Source organism: Prunus mume, linkage group LG2, assembly GCF_029339155.1.
Source record: "Prunus mume cultivar Tortuosa linkage group LG2, ASM2933915v1, whole genome shotgun sequence".
Lineage (NCBI taxonomy): Eukaryota > Viridiplantae > Streptophyta > Magnoliopsida > Rosales > Rosaceae > Prunus > Prunus mume.
In genome coordinates, this window is record NC_142699.1 from 37,685,254 (window position 1) to 37,711,031 (window position 25,778).

Genomic DNA, 25,778 nt, shown 5'->3' on the forward strand with positions numbered 1-25,778 from the left:
TTCTTGGACCTACCCCAAAAAGTGGCCGGAAGTGGCCGGAATCTTACCCTCAAAACCGGCTGAAACTTAAGTTGTAAAACGAACGCTCTACGCTTAAAATTTCTGAAATCTAACCCAACCAGCAGCTAAGTTACGAAAAATAGCTGGAAAACCATACCTCACTCGTCCAATTTGGTGAAGAATCGAAGGAGAACGTAAGCTTGGAAAATTCTGTCAAAACCGGCAACTTCCTTCGAGTTTTCCGGTGGATTCGCTGCGGTTGGCGTCGGAGCTGAGCTGGGTTACGTAGAGGACAACGACACGAAACTTTTGCAACAAATTTCACTCAAAACGGACCTCGGATGGCGACGAAATCGTTGCTTGAAGGTGACTGTGCGGAGAGAGAGAGAGAACCAGAAAATCTGTCTCTCTCGCGAGGAAGAAGGAGAAATAGACCCGGGGTACTGTAGTAACACTGTAGCACCGGCAATTTTAAAATTCCCATTACGTCCTTTTGGTTTATAGACCTTTCCTCCTTCGACAGCTCGGAATCGAGCGTGCCGCAATTTCCAAAATCCTCTCCGGTCAAAAAGTCAACTTCTCAATTACTAAAATAGTCTAAGGGCAAAACTGTCATTTTTCCTTAATAAAGTAATAGTTAAATATTAATTAAAGTTTGGGTTATTACAAAACATCCTCATGCAAGCATACAAAAGACATCGGTTAACTTGTGCTCATGAGATAGCCAATGTCGGCAAGCTCGTCTTTTTTTTTTTTGGGGTGAAAATATGGCTGGTTGACAACATCATTCAAGATTAAAACAACTATTTGGAACTGCCTACGTCCGTAGTATTAAAATGTGGCCTTTCAACGAAGTAGTCGGACTTGAGATTGCGATGGTGATCTTCCGTCTCACGGTTCTTGTACTCATGACCGACTACCGACCCACTATGTTTGAGGAGGTGAGCGGTTTCATTATCTAGTGAAGTATGGTGGACAATGGCTTGCACCCTATGATGATGTTCTTCATTATCTAAATCATCACCAAACATAAAGGAAAAGATGGCATTGCCACAATTTTCCATTAAAACCTTGAAATGCTATGGAAGCATGAGAATGAAGAAGATGATGTGTTTGACAACCAATAGTACTCTTCTTAAATAGGTTTCGTGGACATCTTCACAAGAATGAAAGGAGATTGATGAAATAAATTGAGAAATAGAAAAATATTTTTGGTAGATTATTTGAGAAATGAGTGGATATTTATAGAGTTTGGAGTAAGTTTTAGGGTTGGGTTTGATTTAAATTAATTAAAAATATTATTTTGATTGTTAGATTTAAATTTCAATCGTTGGATCTTTTCTTTACCTTTAAAATAGCTTGGATTTAGAATCGGATCGTTTATTTGAGTTACTATTTGAATTATTAAATAAAAAAATAGATGTTTGAATCACCAGCTGCTGCCACGTGGCGAGACAACAACTGCAACACAACAATAGTGAAAGGCCCACAAAATCTTACTTGCACATGGGTTGCGTCAGCCATGAATGAGCTCAACCAAAAAGTTTTCTAGTCCAAGCAATAATGGACTGGTATTTGACCCTAAGTTTGGGGTTGTCCAAATTTTGACCAACTAAATTTTCTTGGGTTGTGAGACAAAATGGGCTAAAATATGGGATATTTTGGGTTTGGCTTCATGGGTTGGAGAGATGGCCTAAGAGCAAGTCCACCCTAAAAGGCTAAGGCAAGGCTGCCACTATTCATGTGAATAGTGGTAGCTTGCTTTGGTTCTACCCCAAAAGGCTAGGGTAATGACAATTACTATTTATTTTATTTATTTTATATTTTTTATATTTAAACTATTAATTTTTGCATGAGAAGTGAAAAATAGAACTAGGTATTTATATATATATATATATATTATGAAAATTATGGTATTTTTTTCGATTTTTTTAGTTGCTGACGTCATCAATAATGTCAACAAACCCAGGCAAGATTTGCCTTTGGGCATGCCCAGACTTGTGGCCCCCATCAATTGCCTGGTCTTGCCTTTGTGCGCTGGAGCCAAAAGATGGGCCTAGGTCCCTTCCTGCCCGGGCAAACCAGCAGTGCTGGACTTGCTCTTAAGAGTGTGGAACAAAAATACAGAGGGTATTTGCAAAATATGGTGATTGTTCAGCATATTTCGGATATGAAAATCACATTACAAAGTTCTCCACTACATTTTTTGTTTGACTTGTATTCCAACCTCACTCCGAAAATTTGGAATTCAAAATTCAGATTAAAATGATGTTAAAACGAGAAGGATTTTGAATTGGTTCAATCACAATCCTGAATTTTCAATTCAATATTTGTTGTTGACTAAAAAATTCTCATGTCTCATCGAACAAACAATTGTTTTCGTAATGAACAAAGAAACAAACAAGTTATGCTTTATGGTTCTTTGCTAAAATTATAAACATATAGGCTTACCCAATGGATAAATTTGAATCATTATAATTGGCGTGTGATATAAACTTCAAAAATGTCACCCCAAAAAGAAAAGTTCAAAACTAGTCTAGCATAAAACACAATCCTCAACATTTTCTTGAAATTCAGCACCCCTAAAACACATTATCTTGAAGAAACTGCCAAGGAAAATATATATTATCTGGGATTCTCTACCAGTTTTCTTTCATACGAGACTATATAAGACCTTTGAGCTTGACCATTCAAAATGATCTAAAGGTTACCACGCTGCCACGTAATTAATGTACAAATTTTCATTCTCCCCAAAACTTCCCACCCCACCCCACCGTTTTGCCTTCCATTTGATTCACCCTCCCACGTTGTGCCATGCCAAGCTTCACAAGAAGATAATGACTGACAATAACCTTAGAAAACTATATACACGAAGTGAGTGAAAATGCAGTATCTGAGAATCATTCCTCCATACTTGCAACAGACTTCAATTTCATACCCCGACTCTCTCTCGGAATTTCTAGATGCAGAGGGAGTGACATATGAAACCGTTTAGGGGTAAGTTGTCCTCCTGGTGAGGCATAAATTTAGACATCTAATAAAGTGTTTTCCGGAAGTTGACAAGAATTACTTTGTCTGTTGGACATCACATTTAACACAGAACGCAAACACTGCATTTTACATTGTCTGAAAAAGAGCATTTGGCAAACGGAATAAGCAACTTACTCAGAGTCCATGTAAAGACTCAGATAAAGCCTGCTATCCATCATCCAAGACTGCAAAACCTAAGGCCAGGGTTCTGAATTGTGATAGTCAAATGCATTTCCAATTTGTTCTAGGGCAAAGATCAAATGAAATGCCTAAACCTTAAGCTACTCCAACTAGCCTAACCATGCTATCAGAGCCAATCTTGAACTTTAAGGCACAAACTCCATGACCAAGAGAAACATTTTCCAGGTTTGGTTCTATGAAATTATTGAATTGTTATTCCATAACAATGAACAGCAAGGTAAGCTCAATAAGGCATTTGGGTTCACTAAAAAAGATCATGTTATCAGTTGCTCAGATAACATTTTGAATTTGAACACCAAATGAAGTAAAAGGCAATGGGCACTAAAAACCCATTCAAGTGAATAGAACAATGACTAAGAATCAAACACCACAAATAGATAGAACCCAAGAAAGATTAAATCTTTCCTGAAAATAGCATGAAAATATAACTAAGCATAAATATCCAAACCAAGGTTTTACCAAACACTTCAAAAATCCATAACAAAACTCAAAACTAGAAATTAAGCCAAAACAGTGATAAGATCATTGGAAATGACAGTAAATAACATAAATGGAAAAAAGGTGAGCTGAGTATCTCTCAACGGTAAGACTTCTGGAACCTAGCTCTGGCACCGCGACCACCGAACTTCTTGGGCTCGCAGCGCCTGGGATCAGCGACGAGGAGAGTTCTGTCGTACCTGACCAAGATGTCCTTGATCTCCTTCTTGCTCTGTTCATCCACATATTTCTGGTAAAACGCCACAAGGGCCTTGGCGATGCTCTGGCGGATTGCGTAGATCTGAGACGTGTGGCCTCCACCTTTGACACGGATCCTCATGTCGACGCCGGCGAAACGGTGTCGTCCGAGCAGAAGGATCGGCTCGTAGGCCTTGAACCGGAGGATCTCAGGCTCCACCAGCTCGATCGGACAGCCGTTGATCTTGATTAGGCCGCGCCCCCGCTTGCAGTAGGTCACTGCCACCGCCGTCTTCTTTCGGCCAAAGCACTGAACGGACTCTATAGCTGGGGTCGCCATGGTTGCTGCTCTGGGTTTTGGATCTCCTTGTTTAGGGCTTTTGGTGGCTCTCTGTGTGTAAGTGATTGTGAGCTCGAAGAGGCGCGAGAGAGAGTTTGGGAAATAATATATGAGCGAGGGAATTAGGGTTTTTGATCGAGTGGACGGCTCTGATTACTTTGTGACACAACAGTGAGATGGTCACCCAGAGGAAAATGTATCGTCCGTGCAACTCGATTATTTGCTAACACCTGTGGTGTTCTTGCCATTAGGCCCTTTTCTGTTTGCGAAATTGGCTAAAATAGCCCATTTGTAAATAGTCTTAGCCATTAGGCCCTTTTTGGTTTGCGAAACTGGTGTACGTTTGTTACATTGTATTAAACTATGGATAAGAGTAAATAGTCTATGTTAGGTGTCTGGTGTCAATTTGTATTATTTAATACCTACTATTTTAAATGAGTTGTGTTTTTAATACTCTCCTTACTTTACTAACTAATATAACTCATATACCCCAGTTTAGATAATACACACTTAATTACAAGCTAGAGAAAAAGAACACACATATTCACGTGAAAAATTAGACACCATTTTCATCTTCTTCTTCATAGGGTTCTTTTTTGCTATCTTCTCCACAGATTATTCTCTTCACTTTTCTCCGGATATCCATCTCTATCTCTTACACTCTTCAATATACTTCTTTTCTCTTCTTCTGTCATCTTCTCTTTCTTTTTTTATTAAATTTTTGTGAAAATTAGGTTATAAATTTTTCCTTTTTGACCTTTTTTTTGGTCGAATGTTTAATTATTTGTTTGTGATATAGTAATTTAATACATTAGGATTAGAACAATACATGAGGATACATTTAGCGAATAATACCTGAGGATACATTCTATATGGTCACTCATCTAGTGTGGGACATAACATTAAAGAATCGATATCATTTTAGTTGTGGAACGTTTTAGCCTCTCTGCTGAAGTTCCTAGATATTCTAAACAGAACACATTAGAGCACTTCCAGCGATTTGAACTACCTAGGCATGAGGGGGCCCAAGCCTTAGGCGCGAGTTCCAATGGGCTTCAGCTGGCAATTGGTGGGTCCCATGTAACGGGCAGCCCAAAGGCAAAACGTGCCCGAGCTCGTGCCGGGCTAGCTGATGTCAAGAACGTAGATTTTTTTTTTTAAAATCCAAAAATTCAAATTTTTTTTTTAAATACATACCCATCAATTTTATTATTATTAATTTCATACATATAAATAAAATTAATCCCATGTGAAAATCTCATATAGAAAATCTTATCCAAAAAATTCATTCTAATTTTTATAATAAATATTGATACGTGGCAATCGAAAATCTTCTCCAAATTAATCGTTTAAGTAAAAAATAATAATAAAGTGAATAGTATTTGTCATTTGCCATGGCAATGGGTGGAAACACAACAAGCATTTTACAAGGGTTGCCACTAGTAACAACCCTTGTCTTGCCCTTAGAGCAACTCCACCCATTTACCCTTAGAGCACTTCCAACAATTGGATTCTTGCCATGGCAGGGGGCTAGGTGACACTATTCACGGAATAGTGTTTGCCCTGCAAAAAGTAAATTGCACTTCCAGCAGTTGCCATGGCAAAGGGGTACTATTCAATTTTTTTGTTTTTTTCACAAATTTGTTTACCTAAACAATTAATTTGGACAATATTTTCGGATGAGATTTTTTGATAAAATATTCGGATAAGATTTTCAGATAAGATTTCCGGTTTCAAATTTCATATAAATTTCATCTGAATTTCAAATTTAAGATAAATTTCTTTGAATTTCAACTTTTCATTTGAATTTGAATTTCAAATAAATTTCATCTGAATTTCAATTTCAGATAAATTTCATCCGAGTTTTAAATGTCGGATAAGATTTTCACCCTATAAAATTGCGCTACGTGTCATCTGAATTTCAAATTTCAGATAAATTTCATTTAAATTTCAACTTTTCATTTGAATTTCACATTTCAGATACGTTTCATTTGAATTTCAAATTTCGGATAATATTTTCACCCTATCAACTTGCGCCACGTGTCATGTCTATCGACCTAAATTTTTCTATAAAACAAAGGCTCAGCTCACAAACCTCTCACACTACATCTTCTCAAAAATTTCAGTTCTCATATTTTAGATTTCATATTTCATCTTCCATTCACAATGTCAGACATGAAGGAGGTCTTGGAGAGGCAAGAGCGAGAAATAAGAGAAAGAAGGCGTAGACGAGCATCAAGCAAAAGAGCGCAGAGAGATCTAGATCAGCAACTTGTCATGGCTGTGGCCATGCTTGATGAAGAAAACCAGAGCAACGTGGTTCACATGAAGGCCGTGCCCTAAATGTTGACACATAGGCATTCTCGGGGTAAGAATCTTATGGAATATTATTTTATCCCAACATCTCTGACTCTGATGTTCATTTTCGAGGGAGGTATAGAATGCAACAACATTTGTTCAATAAAATCATGCATGATATTTGCAATTATGATGAATACTTTGTTTAAAAGAGAAATTGTGCTGGTGTTTTGGCTCACAAAAGTTCATATACGAATGTTGGCGTATGGTGCATCTGCTGATTAGGTGGATGAGATTGCCCAGATGGGAAAGTCCACTGCCTTGGAGAGTTTGGTTAGATTTTGTGATGCAATCGAAACTCAGTACACTGTGGACTACTGCGGTGACCCACGCCAGGACTGCAACGACTTCTGCAGAAAGTCGAACGGAGAGGATTTACTGAAATGATTGGTAGCATCGACGCATGCACCGGCAATGAAAGAATTGCCCAACCGCTTAGCGGGTGAGTACGGAAATCGAAAGGCCAAAAAGCATCATCCTTGAAGCCGCTTGTAGGTTTCGATACATGGGTCCGCACGCCATTTTTGGAGTTGCTGGATCTCAAAATGACTTAAACGTTCTGGGTCAATCTCCGGTGTTCAATGATGTTTTGAGAGGAGAAGCCCCAAAAATCACATATGAAGTCAATAATACCGTATACTAAATCGGGTATTATCTAGCTGACAGGATCTACCCGAAGTGGACAACATTCGTGAAATCACTTTCGCATCCCCGAACCCAAAAGCAAAAATTATTTGCTACATATCAAGAGGGTTACAGAAAGGATGTGGAGAGGTGCTTTGGTATCCTCCAAGCTCGGTGGGCGATCATTAGGGGTGCGGCACGTATGTTTGATGTGGAGGTGTTGAGGAGCATCATGATGACATGCATCATCCTTCGTAACATGATTGTGGAGGATGAGTATGATTACGAAGCTGAAGAAGGTGTACGAACCCGATCCCATGAACACGGCCTTGACCCGAATTTATGAAAAACCAATATGGCCAAATAGAGGACCAGTGGAGCATGAACCGTTGGTTAGATATGGTCTTTTCATAAACCGTATGATTGATCGATATACGGAGATGCAATCTTCATATATTCATGAACGCCGTCAAGTTGACTTAATGGAGCATTTATGGGCGGTGAAAGGCAATGACGGTGAATGAAGTGAAGTGAAGAACATTTTTAAGATTTTAATGTTTATGTTTTATGTTTAGTTATGTTTGGTTTTTTTATGCTTTGGTTGTGGTTTGTTTGTTTTTATATATTTAATGCTTTGGTTGTGGTTAGTTTTTTTATGTATGGAATGTTTTGAATAAAAAGGAATTTTATTTAATAGTTTCTTTGATAGAGAAAAATTAAACTTGAAAGTGAAAAAAATTTAGAGTTGAAAGTGAAAAATTATTGAGTAGAAAGTGAATAATTAAACTTGAAAGTGAAAAAAATTTAGAGTTGAAAGTGAAAAATTATTGAGTAGAAAGTGAATAATTAAACTTGAAAGTGAAAAAAATTTAGGTTGAAAGTGAAAAAACTATTGAGTAGAAAGTGAATAATTAAACTTGAAAGTGAAAAAAATTTAGAGTTGAAAGTGAAAAAATTATTGAGTAGAAAGTGAATTTGTTGTTAAAAGTGAAGAGTATGGATTGGTATTTATATAAAAAAATTCAGTATTTTTTGGGGTTTTTTAAAAATTTTTTACAATTTTTTCATAATTTTGCCTTGAAAATTCCAGGCCGTTGGATTTGATGAAAATTCAAAATCGGAAGGACCAGATCGAGCCACGTGGTAGCTGAAAGAAAAAAATATTTGTGCTCACGACATCACCGCCTTGGCCACCAGCAAGTGGACCCCACATTGCCTAGGCGACTTGTTGCCGAATGGCGTTTGGGCTCTTCCCCCTCCCCGAGCCCAGTGGGCTCGGAAGTGCTATTAGGCATGACAAGGGGAGATAGGGCATCCACTATTCACGTGAATAGTGGTTGCCCTTGCAAATAGTATTTTGTGTTTCGACCCGTTGTCATGGCTAAGGGCATTACTATTCATTTTTTTGTTTTTTCACAAATCTTTTTACCTCAATAATTAATTTGGATACTATTTTCGGATAAGATTTCCGGGTTCCTACATGTGTCAAGACTATTCATAATTGGATAAAATTACCGGATAAGATTTTTGGGTTCAAATTTCGAATGAATTTCAAAATTCAAATTTCAGATAAATTTTTGGATTCAAATTTCAAATGAATTTCAAAATTCAAATTTCGGATAAATTTGGGTTCAAATTTTAGATGAATTTCAAAATTCAAAATTCAGATAAATTTGGGTTCAAATTTCGGATGAATTTCAAAATTCAAATAAGATTTTCATCCAATCAAATCAAGCCACGTGGCATCTCTATCTTGTCAAAATTTTCTATAAAACCAGAGGCTCAGCTTATACCTCTCACAACACGTCTTTCTATATTTTCATTTCTTAGAGTTTAGAATTCATACTCCATTCATTTTCAATGGAAGAATATAGGAGATGTTTGGAGAGGCAAGAGCGAGAAAAAAATGAGAGAAACCGTAGAGCATATGAAATCAATGAGTTGCAAAGACAAGTCGATGAACAAGTTCTCATAGCAATGGATTTGCAAGATGAAGAGAACCAAGGTCGCTGTCGTGGTTCACAACTCGGTCGTCGCCGGAATGTGGACAGACATATGCATTCTCGGGGTAAGAATCTTTTGGAAGATTATTTTATCCCAACTTCTTTGTACTATAATGTTGATTTTCGAAGGTGATTTAGAATGCAATCCCATTTGTTCAATAAAGTCATGCATGATATTTGCAATTATGATGCATACTTTGTTCAAAAGTGTGATGCTACTGGGGTTTTGGTGCTTCTTCCGGAGCAAAAGCTTACAACTGTTATATGAAAGTTGGCGTATAGAGCATCTGCTGATCAGGTGGAATAAGATTGCCCGGATGGGGAAGTCCACTACGTTGGAGGCTTTGGTAAGATTTTGTGATGCAGTTGAAAATCTGTATACTAAGGACTACGTGCATAGACCTACTCCTAGGGACCTCCAACGGCTTCTACAAAAAGCGGAAGCTCTAGGATTTCCAGGAATGATTGGTAGCATTGACTGCATGCACTAGCAATGGAACAATTGCCCAACTGCCTTGCAAGGTGATTACGGAAAAAAAAGGCCAAAAAAGTATCATCCTAGAAGCCGTTGCTGGCTTCGACACATGGGTTTGGCGTGCCTTCTTTAGAGTTGCTAGATCCCAAAATGACCTCAACGTGCTAGGTCAATCCCCGGTCTTCAACGATATTTTGAGAGGCCAAGGCCCCAAGATCACCTATCAAGTCAACAATACAGTCTACTAGACGGGGTATTATCTAGCTGACAGCATTTACCCGAGGTGGACCACTTTTGTCAAATCCATTCCGAATCCCTGATCCCAAAAGCAAAAATTATTTGCTACCTATCAAGAAAGATACAGGAAAGATGTCGAAAGATGTTTTGGCATCTTTCAAGCTCGGTAGTTGATTATTCGAGGTGCGGCCCGTATGTTTGATGAGGAGATCCTCATAAGCATTATGATGACTTGCATCATCCTCCATAATATGATTGTGGAGGATGAGTACGATTGTGATGCTTTAGAGGTCTACGAACCGGATCCAATGAACACGGCCTTGACACAAATTTATGAAAAGCCCATGGGACCAAGTGGAGAACCGTTTGAGCCGGAACCGTTGGTGAGGGATGGTTTTTCATGACTCGGATGATAAATCGATATATAGAGATGCAAACTTCGTATATTCGTAACAGGCGTCAAGTTGACTTGATGGAGCATCTATAGGCGGTGAAAGGCAATGAAGATGAATGATGGAGCATAGATGCGTTGGTTATGTTTTATTTAGTTTATGATTTGGTTGTGTTGTTTTTTATTTATTATGGTTTGGTTGTGGTTTGTTATTATTATTGTGCCTTGTTTGTAGTTTTTTTTATTTATTTTAATTATGTTTTGTTTGATGTATGGAATATGTTGAATAAAAAGGTATTTTATTGAATGCTTTGTTTATTAAATAAAGAAATCCAATACAAGTCATTAAGAATTACAACAACTTTAATAGAAAACATGAAAAATACAAATACATAAAAGGTATGCCAACTAATTTAATGGTTTTCATCATTTAACCAATCCGTGTTGCTATGCCCATTATCCTGGAAAAGTGTTCTTCTTATAACATCCATTCTTTCTCGCGGGGACATATGGCTTGTATCCATCGCCATGGTTTTCCGATCCGTCTTGTCCATATCTTTTTTTGCACAAATACTCCATTTCTCGTGCATACTCGGCTTGAATTGCCATCTCGTTATCTTGGCGTTTCTGTTCCATTTCAATTCTTATGGTGTTCTACCTTGCAATTTCCTCCAAAAATTTTGAATTATTATTGCTCGAATTACTCGCTTTCTTTGCCTTCGCAGCCTTTTGCTTAATGGGCCCCGGCTCCTTTTCAATGGGTGAGTCTTGACTCCTAGGAAAATCGAGAGGTGAATCCGATGTCATTGAATCACGGAGTGGCATCTCGTTTAACACAACGGCGGGATCCGTGGAATAATTCTGAAGCGTTTGCAATATTTCACCACCACCCAACATTCATGATGGTTGAAACTTTTTTTGCCTTGCCCAGTTGCACCAAACCACATCTGTGCTTGAATCATCCATTTAAAAAAAAAATGGAAATGCAAGAAATATTTAAAATATGTTGGATATGCAAGTAACAAAAAAAAAAAAAAACGGAAATGCAATTAACCTTACAAATAAATTGGAAGTGCAAGAAATATTAAGAAACAATTGGAAATGCAAGAAATATTAACAAAATATTGAAAATACAACAAAATATTGAAAATGCAATAAATATTAAAATATATATATTATGACATTAAACTTAATAAAACGAAAATTACAAAATACTTACCTCGTCACTAAGATTTTCCCCGTTTCTATGGTTGTCCATCGCTTTTGCCAAGGTATCTCTCCATTTTCTCAACTCTTTATTGAGAATTTTCCACCTACTAGACAATGCCATTTCCGTATGAGTCGACCCGAAATTTTTCACAAAATTCGGCATGAATTTTTTTCCACATACGAAAAAATTTCATCTCATTGCCTGACACGGGACAATGACAAACTTGGAGCCAAGCCTCAGATAAGGAAACATCTTCCATGGTGCTCCACGCCCCTCCAGTTTCGATAGAATAAGCCATAAAAATAATAACTAAAAATACAATGTGAAAAAGAGGAAAATGTTGAGTATAAAGAGTGAAAAATAATAGAAGTAGAACAAAATGTATGACGATTGGTTTTTTAAGTGAAGGGTATTGATAGGTATTTATAGAAAAAAAAAATCAGAATTTTTTCTTATTTTTGAAAAAAAAATTCAATTTTTTTTCATATATTTATTGCCAAAAATATGACAGCCATTGGATTGGAGGAGGAGAAGTAGATCGGAGCGCCCAAGGCTTGACACATGTCTTCTACCCGTTGGAGCTTATGCAGGTCGACGCCAAGACGCGAGTTTAAATTTTTTTGTTGGCGCATGCATTGTAGCGCCAACGGTAAAAATTAAACCCACGCACTAACGCTGCATGATGTCACTAGCCCTCGCTTGAGCTCGGTGAACTAGCTCGAGGCCAGCCCGACTTCATGGGTCCCACTCCCAACCCGAGCTCGGGCTCTTTCGGAATGTCGCTTTTTTCTCTCCACACCTTGGGCTCACCCTCCATGAGTTGCTCTTACCCTTTGCCATGACAAATGGATGGAAGTACGCTTATATCCAGTTCACTGTCTTTGTGCTGAAGTTTTAATTTCACTTTGATGCATGGAAAAAGCTGCAGATTCTAGAAGAACAACAAATTGGATGCAAAGCTACTGAAAGCCAATAACTAACTTGTATTTCAATAACCTACCCAACCCATTTAAAAAGTTGTCCAGTCATGTTAAATATTTTGGTATCTTCCCTTCTATTTATATTAGTTTTACTAATTTTTTTTTCCTTTATATTGTGCCTAGATATGAATGATAAGAAGATTGTGACATACTTTATTATTAGATTAGATTGTGATTCTTGCATATATATGCAAATTATATTGTATGTAGGAATGGAGAGTGGACAGTCTAGTCAATCAAAAGGAAGTAGAAGGGTGTGGATAGCACATGAGGAAGACGTATTGTTGACCATACTTGAAGATGTAGTCAACCATGGTTTACGATGTGATAATGGTTCCTTTAAATGTGGAACAATGAACAAAATTGAAAAATCAATGGCTGAGAAATTTCCCAATATTGATTTAAGGGCAGTCCCACATATTGAGTCCAAGATGAGATTTTGGACAAAAATTATATGGGATAATATTATAGATAAACAGTCAGTACCCTCCGGAATATATTAATATTATTCAACAGAAATTAGTCAATACAGTCCGACGTACCAAACGAGCCCTTATTATGTAAATAATGTAATAGCCACTTCTTAATCAGCGGCGGTCCTACGTTTTTGGAGACCCTATGCAAACAACCTAAATAGGGCATTCTATTTTATATGTATATTATGTTTTCTTTTTTTTGGGTAAGCTAAAATAAATTTATATGAACTCAAATTCACAATTATAACATAAAAGAATGAAATAATATATAATTTATATTAAAAATTTATAAAATGCATCAAAATATCTCGTCTTGCATTTTTTTATTTACATAGTCAAGATTTTTCTATCACGTCCTTTTTAATGGACAACATAACTAAGCTATTCAATTGTTCTTGTGACATAGTTTATCGAAATTCAATGGTCAACAATGAAAGTAATAGCACCACAATTACAACAACAACAGTACTCACATATTTCAATTTTAAAAAAATATAAGATTAAATGGCTATGTTGTATCACACAACTTGTATGCTATCAAAACCTCTTGTTTCAATATTCAATTATCAACTTCTTGCTTTTTTGGTGGGTTGTGGAAATCTCTATTCTCTGCTATACTTGCTATACTGTAGGGTTTTGGCGTTAATGATAAATATATGTATTTGATTTCCTAATTGATTCAACTAGGTTAATTGATTTATGCTATAATAAGTGGCCTTTATTGAGTTTCCTTTTTGAATTTTGAATTAAGTATTTAGGCAAGTTCAATTTTTTATTTATTCCAATGAGTGGGTGAAATCTACCTGTTCTTTTAGGTCCCTTTTATGATGGGTAATACCCGTAGGATGATTAATAATGCCTAGAGGGGGGTGAATAAGCCAATTTAAAATTATAATCAACAAATAAAAATAAATTTCGGTAGCAGGATTGATATGGTTATCAATCTTGAAACGTGCTGAGCATAAAATAAAGGAATACGCAGAGAATTATTTTACATGGTAAAACCCCACCTCTAGAAAAAATCCACATGACTCCTCAATCCAAAACAAATCCACTATAGAACGATAATTACAACAAGTACTCACACACTTATCCTAGACACATTCTAGATAATGTTTACCGACTTCTTCGTAACTCAACTTCTGTCACGGGATGATCTTTCGACACTCCTTATGTTAAACGCAATACTGGTCATGATTGCTTCAAGCTCGTCGGATACAAACCGCCACAACGATCTTGGTGCCCTCAACCGTATGAGTCACTGAATATGCAAATGAATGCAATATGAATGCAAATCACCAAGTAAACATGGAACACTTGATAACTTATCTCAAGGATATGCACAACAACTTTTCTTAAGAATTCTATATGCTCAAAAGAAATATATCAAACCTGTATCAAAACTAAGGAGAGGCACGCCATTTTTATACAGACCACATTCTCCTATTTTCAAGAGAAGTCCACGTGATCAATATCTTGTAATATATGAGATTTGATCCTATTCAATTTCGTCAGCCCATGCAAACTTCCCATCCCATTAGTTTATACAAGGAAACCATATTAATCAATGAAACTAATTTGGTATTAAAAGAAACATGCTCTCCAAGTCAATTATGAAAAAGGATATTTTTACTTAAATCAAAATAAGGTCCGACTAGAAAAAAATCTAAAGAGATAAAATCTAATCCTATTAAAAATAGGACTAATATAAAAGCACTTGTGTGAAAATAACTCCAACTATGAATCCTATAATGAATACATGATTATATCATGATTTATCTGAAATCTAGTTCCTCATATCGATCAAGTCATACTTCGAAAATCCGAGATTGAATGTATTGCGCCAAAACTTCCAATAAAAGATACTAACACACTAATTCCCGACCTATGCTAGAGTTTAGGAAATACCAATACAATTTTCATACTAACAATGGGCCTTTATTGAGTTTCCTCCTTTTATATAATATATATTTTTTAAATATATATAGGGTTTATACAAATTGGGGTGGGCTGCCTTCCCTGCTTGTGCCCAAAACCTCCCCTGTTCCTAATATGTCATTCCAAAATGACCATACGCTATCTTATATTTGTTTAGATCCCCTCCTTAAAATACTCACCCATATACCAGCAATGTCCCAATAGTGACCCTATTTTCATTTTCTCAAAACTGCAATTGGGGCTCTCGTTGTCTCTGTCTCCTCGTTGTCTCTGTCTCCTCGTGCTCCACTCCTCCAGCAAAGAAGAAGCAAACCCACAACGTAAGCAAAGAATTCCAAGTTACTACGGGCATGTTTGGTATTCAACTTGAATTCAATTTTTTAAACTTAAAAACAAAATTTGAGTCCAAAATAATTAAAAAACCTGTTTGGTAGCCATATTTTTAAAAACTCAAACTTAAGAACAAATAAAAAAACACTCCAATTATTAAAAACAAAAAATATCTGTTTTTTCAGTTTTTTCTAACAACCCACAAGTTCTCAAATTTTTTATATTTGAAAACAGTTTTCAGTTGTATACCAAACAAGTTTTTGAATCTTAAAAATAGATTTAAGAACTCCTTGATTTTAAGAAAAATCAAAGTTTTTAAATTTCCTATTTGAATAGGATACCAAATGCCCCCTACATTTATGTGAGACATTCAAATTGTTCTTGGCATTCACCAACGGGCCATATTTTCCGTTCATATCAATGAAAGCACTGCAAATATAGACATTAGAACACAAACCCAACTTTATAACAACTGCGTGAATCTTAATACCAAAGTCCAAAGAAGCCAATGGATATGATTTTGTCGAGGGTTTGAGGGTTGGGTGAAGACCCTCCTCCCTATTGCAACTAAGCCAACAATTCCAAACCAAAAGGCTTCACTAGCTTCTGGATCAATGTCATGGCGGACATTTTGGAGGAGTGAAGTACGAGCGAATTTTTACTCAAACCGCAAACCGACCGACTATTTGCGGTTTGGTGAGATAATGAAACCGAAATGCCCTTCTCAAGCATTCACAAAAATATAAATTCACAACCTAAATAAATAAATACACAACCTCAATTTCTCAAACATATATAAATTCACAATCTCATCAACTTCTCAAGCATTCACAACCTAAAAAAATTAAAGTTACAATTCCAAGCATTCCAATTAAAGTTACAATTCCAAGCATTCCAATTAAAGTTAAATTTCTCAAGCATTCCAATTCCAAATCCTTTAAATTTATAAACCAAAAGGAAAATGCAAAGCAAAATGAATTAAAGTTACAACAAAAAAGAAAAATTCAATTCAAAGTTAATTAAAATTACAAACTAAAAGGAAAATGCAATGCACCAATGTTACAAACTCAAGTGTTGGTGGTGAGTGGATTTGAAGAACCCCGTATTTGAGTACCAATGTTATTTACAAATAAAACAACATAGTGTAGTACATTTTATTATAAGAAGAAGCATAAATAACATTAGTATAAATAAACTAATTACTTACAAGTTGTCATATGTTCCATTTCCTTATAAAATTCAACTTCATCATCCGTGTGGCTATACTTTGCTGCGGTAACCGCAAGTGAAAATCAAATACCGGCAACCGCAAATGGGTTCGTTTTAATACCGCAAATGCGGTACGGCGAATGATTTTTCGGTTTAAAATGCCACCCCTAGAGTGAAGTACGAGGAGGCAGAGATAATGAGAGCCCTAATTCTAGTTTTGAGGAGTGAAGCACGAGGAGGCAGAGAGAATGAGAGCCCTAATTCTAGTTTTGAGAAAATGAAAATTTGGGACATTGATGCTGCTATGTGGGTGGGTATTTAAATGAGGGCCATCTAAGCAAATAAGAGATAGTGTATGGTCATATTGGAATGACATATTGGGAATTACAAAATGAAAATATTTTTGCTCACAACTTTAACCTAAGGTGTATTATCATCACTATCTTCAACACTTGACACGTGTCAATAGGTATAATCATAGTTAATTTTTGTTTTGTATTTATGAAATTATGGTTATGCCTATGGACATGTGTCAAGTGTTAAAGATGATGGTAAGGGTATGCATTGAGTTAAAATGGTGAGCAAAAATGCTCCCATTACAAAATAAGTGTTTTACAAAAGGGCTATTTTAGGACAAAACTCTTTTATTTTTTAGGAAATACTTCCCTCCTTCATATGTAAGTAGAAACTTCTACATTCATGTCAATGACAGTATGATAAGTGTGTAGAAGTTTTTCTTATTGTGTTTTTTATGAATTATTTTTGCACACTATTTATTTAGTATGTGTATGTTAAAACACACTATTTTTCAAGAAGCCAATACAAGGGGAAGATGGGTACTATTAGTGATGGAGATCTCATAAGGGATATTGGTCTCTGGATAAGTGGTTTTTTTTTTTTTTTTTTACAAATTTGGGGCACGAAAATTATTTAAGCTCACTTACGGGGTGTCTTCAAATGCGCGTTTGGTACACCGTATTAGAATCTGGATAGGACCAAACGCCTTATAATATTATGGATAAACAATCAAGATCTCCGGAATATATTAATACTATTTGATAGAAATTAGTCAGTATAATCCGATGTACCAACGAGCCCTAAGAATTTACTCCTGATTTGGAATGAGGGTATCTGAAGAATTAAAGTGAAATGTGACTCTATAGCTGTCGTTTCCTTGATAAAAGGTGAGATTATGAGTAGTCATCCACTATTCATTCTCATTCATGGATGCAAAGGACTACTAACGCGAGATTGAGATTACACATCAACCAACAAAACTTCGACGGGGCCTCACGCCCTCCACATATCCCATTCACCAACAATCCAATAATACAGAACGGGTCTTATACCCTCAACCCATCATAATTAGTATATCGTAGCAAAAAATAAGACAGATATAAATGAAAGATTATCAAGACACCTCAAAGTTTTTATTAAAAAATATAGAAGACCTTTTCTAAAACCCGATAGTAATAGAATTCATTTCAAAATTACATAAACTGATAATAATATAGAGATTATGCCATTGATTAATAAATGAAATGAAGTCCTATATATATATATATATATATATATATATATATATATGTTAGATGAGTTTACCAAACTTCTATAAATGTTGAAATCTTTTAAAAATGTAATTGTGATATTCAGTCATGACAAAAAAAATATTATAGTGTTTTTGTATTAGATTATGTGAGAGCTCCAATTTAAGTTTTGCACAGGATTCTCAAAATCTCACGACCAATCCTAATAGTTCTATATTATTGAATTGAAAAGCAGCCATCAACAATGAATTCAACACATGAGCAAATTCACATTTCTACTAAACAAGAAAAGAAGCCAAGCGTTTTATCATAATCTTGACATTCACAGTCTCAGCCTCAACCAAGATGTGAAAAGCATGTTCCTCTCCTTCCACTTCAAACACCTCCACCTCTCCTCTCCACCCACTTTCCTTCACCAATTCATAATACCAAACACCTCGATCCCTCAACTCATCCTTGCTAGAAACACACACGAGCATTCGAGGGCACCCGAGTCCAGCCAGGCTTGGTGCACCCGGCCCCACCGGATTGACCATCGGATTATTAATCCCTCCAGGTGCTGATGGGTACAAAAATTTCCAAACTTTACAAGGCAGCCACTTCTCAAAGTCTTCACCTCTAGGCTCTGACCCAATTGGCTTGGATCCCAGGAAATAAGGATGTGACATAAATGCCCCCAGAATTTTCACATCCCCACACAATCTCTCAACCCCTGCCTTCATGGCTACATTATGGACAATGTTACCACCTGCACTGTCACCACCTATGTACAATTTATCAAAATTGCCATAATTGACCAACCATGGCTCTTTGTTAGTATTGTCAGCATCTAATTCTTTGTGGGTTCTGTGAGAAGAGACCCATTGAAGAGCATCCCAGCAATCTTGATAACAATTGGGAAGTGGGTTTTCTGGGGCAAGCCTGTACTCAACGGAGACGGCGAGGACTTGGGCTTGTGAGACCAACCGGTTGAGGAGACGGTGGTGGTCAGATGAGAAGGCGGATTCAAAGCAAAACCCACCACCGTGGAAGTAAACTAAGATGGGGAGAAGGTGTTGGGGTTTTTGGTATATTTGGTTTTGAGGGAGGAAGAGGCGAGCTGAGATAGTGGGGTTGTGTGAGATGTTGATGTCTTTGGAGGAGACGTTGGTTTGTGGGTCATGAGGACATGGGGGCACATAAGGAGAGCCCCAGAGGCGTTCCACTGTGCCATCTTTGTAGACTCTGATAAGGGGAAGGAGCTCTGAGGCTATTTCTTTTTTGGTGGTTGAAGTGGAAGCCATTAGACTTAGAGGAGAGTCGATACAGAGGGAGGGAGAAATATAATATTTGAAGTGAAGCTTCAAGGACTAATGGGATTGGGGTGGAAGAGGTGTGCGGTGGAGGTGGCTATTAATGGATGAGAGTATTCCAATTGCTTCATTAGAAAAATGGTAAAGAGATCGAGAAGCTCAAGTTTGACAGCTATGCAGCAGGTACCGACGGCAACCAAAGAAGCCGCCATATGTCTTCTAGCCCGGTCAAACTACGGCGCCATGGCCCCTCAAAATACTTTTATAATGCAAAACTTTTTTTGGGTCAATATAATGCAAAACTTCTTCTTATGGGGAGGGAAGTAATATATATATATGAATGATTTTGAATATGATATTCGTTAATCATGTTGTGAACAAAGAGGTGCATTTTTTTAGTATAATACTAGCAACTCTCAAGGCAAAACACACTTGCAAGGACGAAAGGGAATTTAAGAAGCACATGATCAGTAAAAAAAAGTTGCAAGAAGACCGATCAGAAAAAAATTTCTAGGAGAAAAACTAGCCTACACCCGTTTTATATATAACTCATATGTTACTCACATGATATACCAATCGAGCAGAGACACCGCTTAGTGAAATAAAAACTCAAGACTTATGCATGTGTAAAAATAAAATAAAATGAATAAAAAATCTTATATCCAACAAAATTTTCCAGACCGAAATTAAACCTAAAAAGTTTACAGAAATTTATAAAACATAGAGAAAATCTAAAACAAAAATAAACTTTAGGCACTTTGTCCTCCCTTGCTCTTGCCCATGGCAATGCCTTCATCTTTAACGACATACTTCCGCCAATATGGATGATTCTCCCACACTCTGTGCATTTCTTCAATCGGAACTCCTTTCGTTTCGGGCAACAATTTGTAGATGAAAATGCTCATCACCACCACACAGACTGAGAAGAAGAAGAACAAGCCAAACTTCATGTGGCAAAGCATGGCTGTGAAGACTTGGGCTATGGCAAAGGTGAAGATCATGTTGACGGAGACATTGATAGCCTGAGCAGCAGACCTTACTTCAAGTGGGAAAATTTCACTGGGCACCAACCATCCTAGAGGCCCCCAAGACCAGGCAAATCCAGCAACATAAACACAGATTAAGAGCACCAAGGGAACTGCAAACCCTAGTGTCAACTTTCCAGGGTTGCCGCTGACCCCAAATTTAACAGCCATAGCAATTCCAACACCCACCTGCATGAGGAGCATTTGGCAACCACCCTGTAAGAAAAGCTTCCTCCTTCCAACCTTATCAACAGTGAGAATTGAGACAAATGTAGCTAAAGCATTAACGAGATTGGTGATGACAGCTGACATGAGAGACGCACTGCTTCCAAACCCCATTGTTTTAAACAAGACAGGAGCATAAAACGTGATCACGTTCATGCCGGTGAGTTGCTGGAAGGCGGGGATGCCGATTGCAAACACAAGCTGGGGTCTATATTTCCTGCTCAACAAGCTAAACCACGGGTGTTTTACCAACTTGGATGCTTCACTGGCCGCAACTAGGTCATTAAACTCTTCATCAACATTAGGAACTCCTCTGAGCTTAAGAAGCTGAGCTTTGGCTTCCTCATGCTTGCCACGCTCGACCAAGGAGTTTGGTGTATCAGGTAAAAACAATGCTCCAACTATGATTATAATGGCAGGGACCGCAGCACCTCCCAAACTCAAACGCCACCCCCCACCGCCTTTGATCTTGGCAAAGAAATAGTTAAGCACACCAGCAGCAAGGATTCCAATTGTGATCGACAATTGGAACATCATGTTGAGAGCACCACGGTATTTAGATGGGGCTGTTTCAGAGACATAGATCGGCACAGACTGATTGGCACATCCAATACCAAAACCAAGAAGTAGACGACCAACATAAAGCATCCAAACAGCATTAGCAAAGGCATTGACCAAGGCACCAGCCAAGAAAAGAACTCCACCCAAGATCATTGTGAGCCTGCGACCACACACTCTGGTTATTGTTGATGCAAAAACGCATGCAACCAGAGCAGCCAAATATAGCGAAGATGTGAACAGTGTAAGTGTCTGGCTGTCGAATTTGCAGTACTGATCGTCGGAAGGCTTGATCGAAGACTCTTTCTGGAAAACCGCTGGAAAGAACTGTTTCAAGAAAGAGTCCATGGATGTCACACCGCCTGAAACTCCAAGGTCGTACCCAAAAATCAGACCACCGGTAGCCGCAACAATACAAGTTATAAGAACCCTAGCTGTGAGTTTACCAGGGTATTGTTTTCCACCACTCGATGGAGCTATATCGCCCCCAGCCATTGTTACCTTTTCTAACTCTTTCTCTCTTTCACTCAAAGATCAATCTAAAGAAAGCTAAGAAAACTACTTGAAGCAATAAAAATTGAACAAGAGAAAACGATTTGGAAGGATCGATGGAATTAAGCGTGCAAAATTAGGTGGGTTTGATGAGATATTTATAGTGCAAAACCTCCTATGTCTAGCAGGATTACTAGTACTTGTTAGATAATGAGAGTCTATACTTGGCTGCTACATTTTTATACCAAATTGTGTATCACTTCTCTAATAGAGGTGGGGTCCACCTGTAATCTTATCCCTATTTGTAAATCTAATTAAAATCCTAACAGCTTTTGATATCCGGATGAAGTTTAACTCAAATGGATTTTGGGTTTTTATTTAAACATAATAAGATTATATCTGTTGTTATTGAGCAAGTTCCGGTCAAATTTTAATCTTATCCGCATTATATAAAAACAGTTAAGTTTTCTTTTTCTTATTATTTACACCATTGGATAATTTTGTTTCAATGACATTTTGCTGGAGGAGTAAATGCGATAACCTTTCCCAATCCAAACACTAAAATCCGAACAAGACAAAACAGACTTAATTAAGCTAAACCGAATATTGCTGTTGGCCTATATGATACATTCATGAAAGGAGATGAACTCTCATCCTTAGTTTCCTTAGCTTAGGTCTTTTTGTTTTATTTTCTTTTTTGAAGTCAACGATATAACATTTTCAACTCAAAGAAGAACAATTCTAAAAATCGGGTTGTTGTTGATTAACTAGGGTTAATTATCGAATTGTCCTTGAATTATAAACAGATTTTTTTTTTTTTTAATTTAGAAAGAAGATGTCATTCATAAACTATCAAAGGCATACAAAGATCGGCACGAATACAATGGCATCGTTAAAACATTCCAACGAAAACCACATGGGACAAACCGCATAGTAGGAAAGAGTACCATATATTCCATGGATTAACAAGAGAGTCCGACTTAGGCCACTTTTGTGAGCCCCTGAAAAATTCAAGAATATTATTATGTACACGATCCTATTTGAGGTAAGCGGATATTTTTTCACAAGTAAATACCATTATTCTATTTGAGAATAAATTATTTCTGACAAATTTGAAGTTAGAATTTTGGTGTTTTAACTTCATAGAAAATTAGTAGAAGTCGATACGAGCTTGGTATTTCTCGAAGAATTTTTCGGAAGTCAGAAGTATTTTTGGTGGATTTTTGAAGTTGGAAAATAAGAAAAACAAAATAATAATCACCACATGGCAGTGTGTGATTGAACCACATGGCAACTAGTGATTGGTTGGTCCATCAATGATTGAGTTCAGATATTTTTTGAGATACAACTAGGTAGGGGAGGAGCCACAATGAGACCAGTGTGGTCCCAGGCCCTTACTCAAGTTTTTTATTTATTTATATTTTTAAAGTAATATACTGTTATGTATTTCTATATGTATATTATTTCAAAAACTTTATGTTTTGATATGTACCCACATGTGTTGTGGCGGACCTATTAAAGCACAATGATATGTACCCACATATGAAAAATTGATTTTAGTACAAAATATGATTTAGGCTAAAAATGATGGTTTGTCAAGTCAATATATACTTCATACTAAAATCCCATAAAATAAAGTTTTCTTATTTGATGTGTAAGAAATAAAAGCCGCCAAAAATTATCTTGAGAAAATGATTATTCCGAAAAATCATTTTTCATACTTAGTCAATATTTTTACATAAAACATTTTTTCATGTATGATATGAATGCATGAAGGGACCTAAGGTTTTTTTTAGTTTAGAAATTTTGATTTTTTCTTTCTATTGGGTTTAATGGGGCGAAAAAGCTTTAAAGATATTTGCTAAATCGCTACTCTTTGTCTATCTCTTGCAATTTTTCTTGCTTAGATTGTATTTGTCTATCCCTTTGTCGAAGACAATTATGATTGCAACCAATAAGCAATATAATTCTTGATATATGTGAGATATATATATATATATATATACTATTTTTCCGTATGTATTGTGAGTTCGAATTTTTATTCTTTATAATTTGTAAGAGGCCCCCACACACGTGAAATCCTTGTTTCGCCACTGCAATTAGGTTCTATAGGACTATTTTGTGAGATTACTTAATCTAGACCTTTGATATATTCTAGGATTATTAGATGTGGACCATAAGATCAAATCAAAGACTTCTGATTTGGTATGGGCTATTAGATAGGTAATTGGGAATGCATACGGACATCCATCTATGAACTATCATGCTCCTTCCCATATATTACCAAAACTCAACTTTCAATCTAGACATTTGAATTAAATATTCAAATTAATGCAAACCGTTTGAGTAATCTAAAAATACCACTTTCCCCTTTTTCCTAATGCAAAAAGTGCCCACCAAAAGACCATCCAGAGAAAAGATATGTTTACTGACATATAAAGCTGCAAATCTCCAATTTTTTTTTCTCTCCAAAGTGAGAGCACCGAGTGGTACGGAACCTTCACGACTCTTCTTACTGGGAACTACCGTTGCGGTGGTTTCGGCCGCCGATCTATTGTTTCTAAGTGTGCGTCTCCCTGAATTTCAATTGCCCATGGAGGAAGGATCCCCTGGTGTCTTTCCCAAGCTTTCTCGTGTGACGAAGAGGGTTCGGGCTGCTGCGGATTGAGATTCTGAGTACGATGGGGAGTCGGGTTCCAATCCCATTTCGATGCAGGGGTTGATGCAAGCAACTAAGATGGATATGATGCCAGAGTCTGAGCATATTTCTAGGCCGACGGCTGATCTGGTGAATGAATCTAATGGTAATATGATGCCTAATTTCTTACCTGGTATTCATAGCTTTCGTGATAAATTGATTAATAAAGTTAATATGACCAAAGATATGGGGATTGATATTAACTGCTTGGATACTGATTATGAGGGTTTGAATGATGAGGATGATGTGTTCATTTCTCGTGGTGAACGTGGGCCGAGTATACAGTTCTCTGATCGTGCTATGGCTCGATTTTGTGAACCTTGGAAAAATGCTTTGATCGTTAAGCTCCTTGGTCGCTCTCATACTTATAACTATCTTCATGATCGCTTAGCTCAGAAATGGAGTTTGGTGGGAGGGTGGAAGCTTATTGACTTGGTGAATGATTATTTTGTTGTGAGATTTGATCTGGAAGAGGACTTAAATTTTGTGTTGACTGGAGGGCCTTGGATGATTGCAGGGCAATACTTAACCATACAAGAATGGCGGCCTGGTTTCGCCCTTCTACTGCACACATCACAAGAATGGCTGCTTGGATTCGAGTATCTGCCATGCAGCTTGAATGTTTTTGATGTTTGGTCTCTTAAGAGGATTGGCAACCTTCTTGGTAAATTGCTGAAAATTGATTCGTTGACTACTTCGCAAAATAGGGGTAAGTTTGCTCGTTTATGTGTGGAGTTGAATCTAACTAAACCCCTTGATGCCTTTGTGCAAATAAATCAGAACTGGTACAATATTGAGTATGAGGGATTACCTGATATTTGCTATCTATGTGGGTGTTATGGTCATAAAAGGGAGAGTTGTACTCTGAAATCTGTGAATTTGTCCGATAAGGCTGGGAAAGCTCAAGGTGCAGGAGTGGGACCTATGAATCATGGCTCTGTTGGGGTTACATAAACTGTGAAGATGGCTGAGGATAGCTTGCGAGGCCTTTGGATGAATGTGCAATCTAGAAGGCGACCAAAAACTATTCATAAGGATGTTCCTGGGCAGGGTTCTGGTGGAAGGAATAAAGGGTCTCATTTTGATGCTCTTAATGAGATTGGTGAAGATTTTGACATAAGGGGGCCCGATAATATTAACCAAGTTCCGACGAGGGGTGTCCCTATTTTTAAATATGTGGAGGAAATTGGTAAGAAAGTTTGGACTAAGTCTAAACATGCTAAATCGGGTTCTAGGCCTGTTCTGAATGATATCTCCAATAAGAATGTGCAAAAGGTCTTTAATAGTAAGGTAATGGATAAGAGTTCGGGCTCTTCTGATAAGTTTACAATGGGGGCTTCTCGACATTCTCGTAATCAGGTTGTTGGTGGTAGGAAGCCTTCTACTCTTAGTGCTGTCACTGAGCATTTGGAGAGTTAGGGTGATGGTTAGCATATTCATCAAGAGAAAGAGGTTTATATTTTT

At 37.1% G+C, this 25,778-nt stretch overlaps 2 protein-coding genes and 2 pseudogenes across 2 annotated transcripts; 1 reads left to right on the forward strand and 3 right to left on the reverse strand.

The window, feature by feature from the left end:
* Positions 1-3,643: 3,643 nt before the first annotated feature.
* Positions 3,644-4,339, reverse strand: LOC103322801 (small ribosomal subunit protein uS9). Its single transcript, XM_008224735.3, has one exon. The coding sequence runs from the start codon at positions 4,244-4,246 to the stop codon at positions 3,809-3,811; it is 438 nt and encodes a 145-aa protein (XP_008222957.1). The 5' UTR covers positions 4,247-4,339; the 3' UTR covers positions 3,644-3,808.
* A 13,799-nt stretch (positions 4,340-18,138) lies between these two features.
* Positions 18,139-19,463, reverse strand: LOC103322800 (2-hydroxyisoflavanone dehydratase pseudogene; annotated as a pseudogene).
* Positions 19,464-19,801: 338 nt separating this feature from the next.
* Positions 19,802-21,898, reverse strand: LOC103322829 (sugar carrier protein C pseudogene; annotated as a pseudogene).
* A 2,455-nt stretch (positions 21,899-24,353) lies between these two features.
* Positions 24,354-25,268, forward strand: LOC148920229 (uncharacterized). Its single transcript, XM_089044570.1, has one exon. It carries the CDS (start codon positions 24,354-24,356, stop codon positions 25,266-25,268), a length of 915 nt encoding a protein of 304 aa, XP_088900696.1.
* The last annotated feature ends 510 nt before the right edge of the window (positions 25,269-25,778 follow it).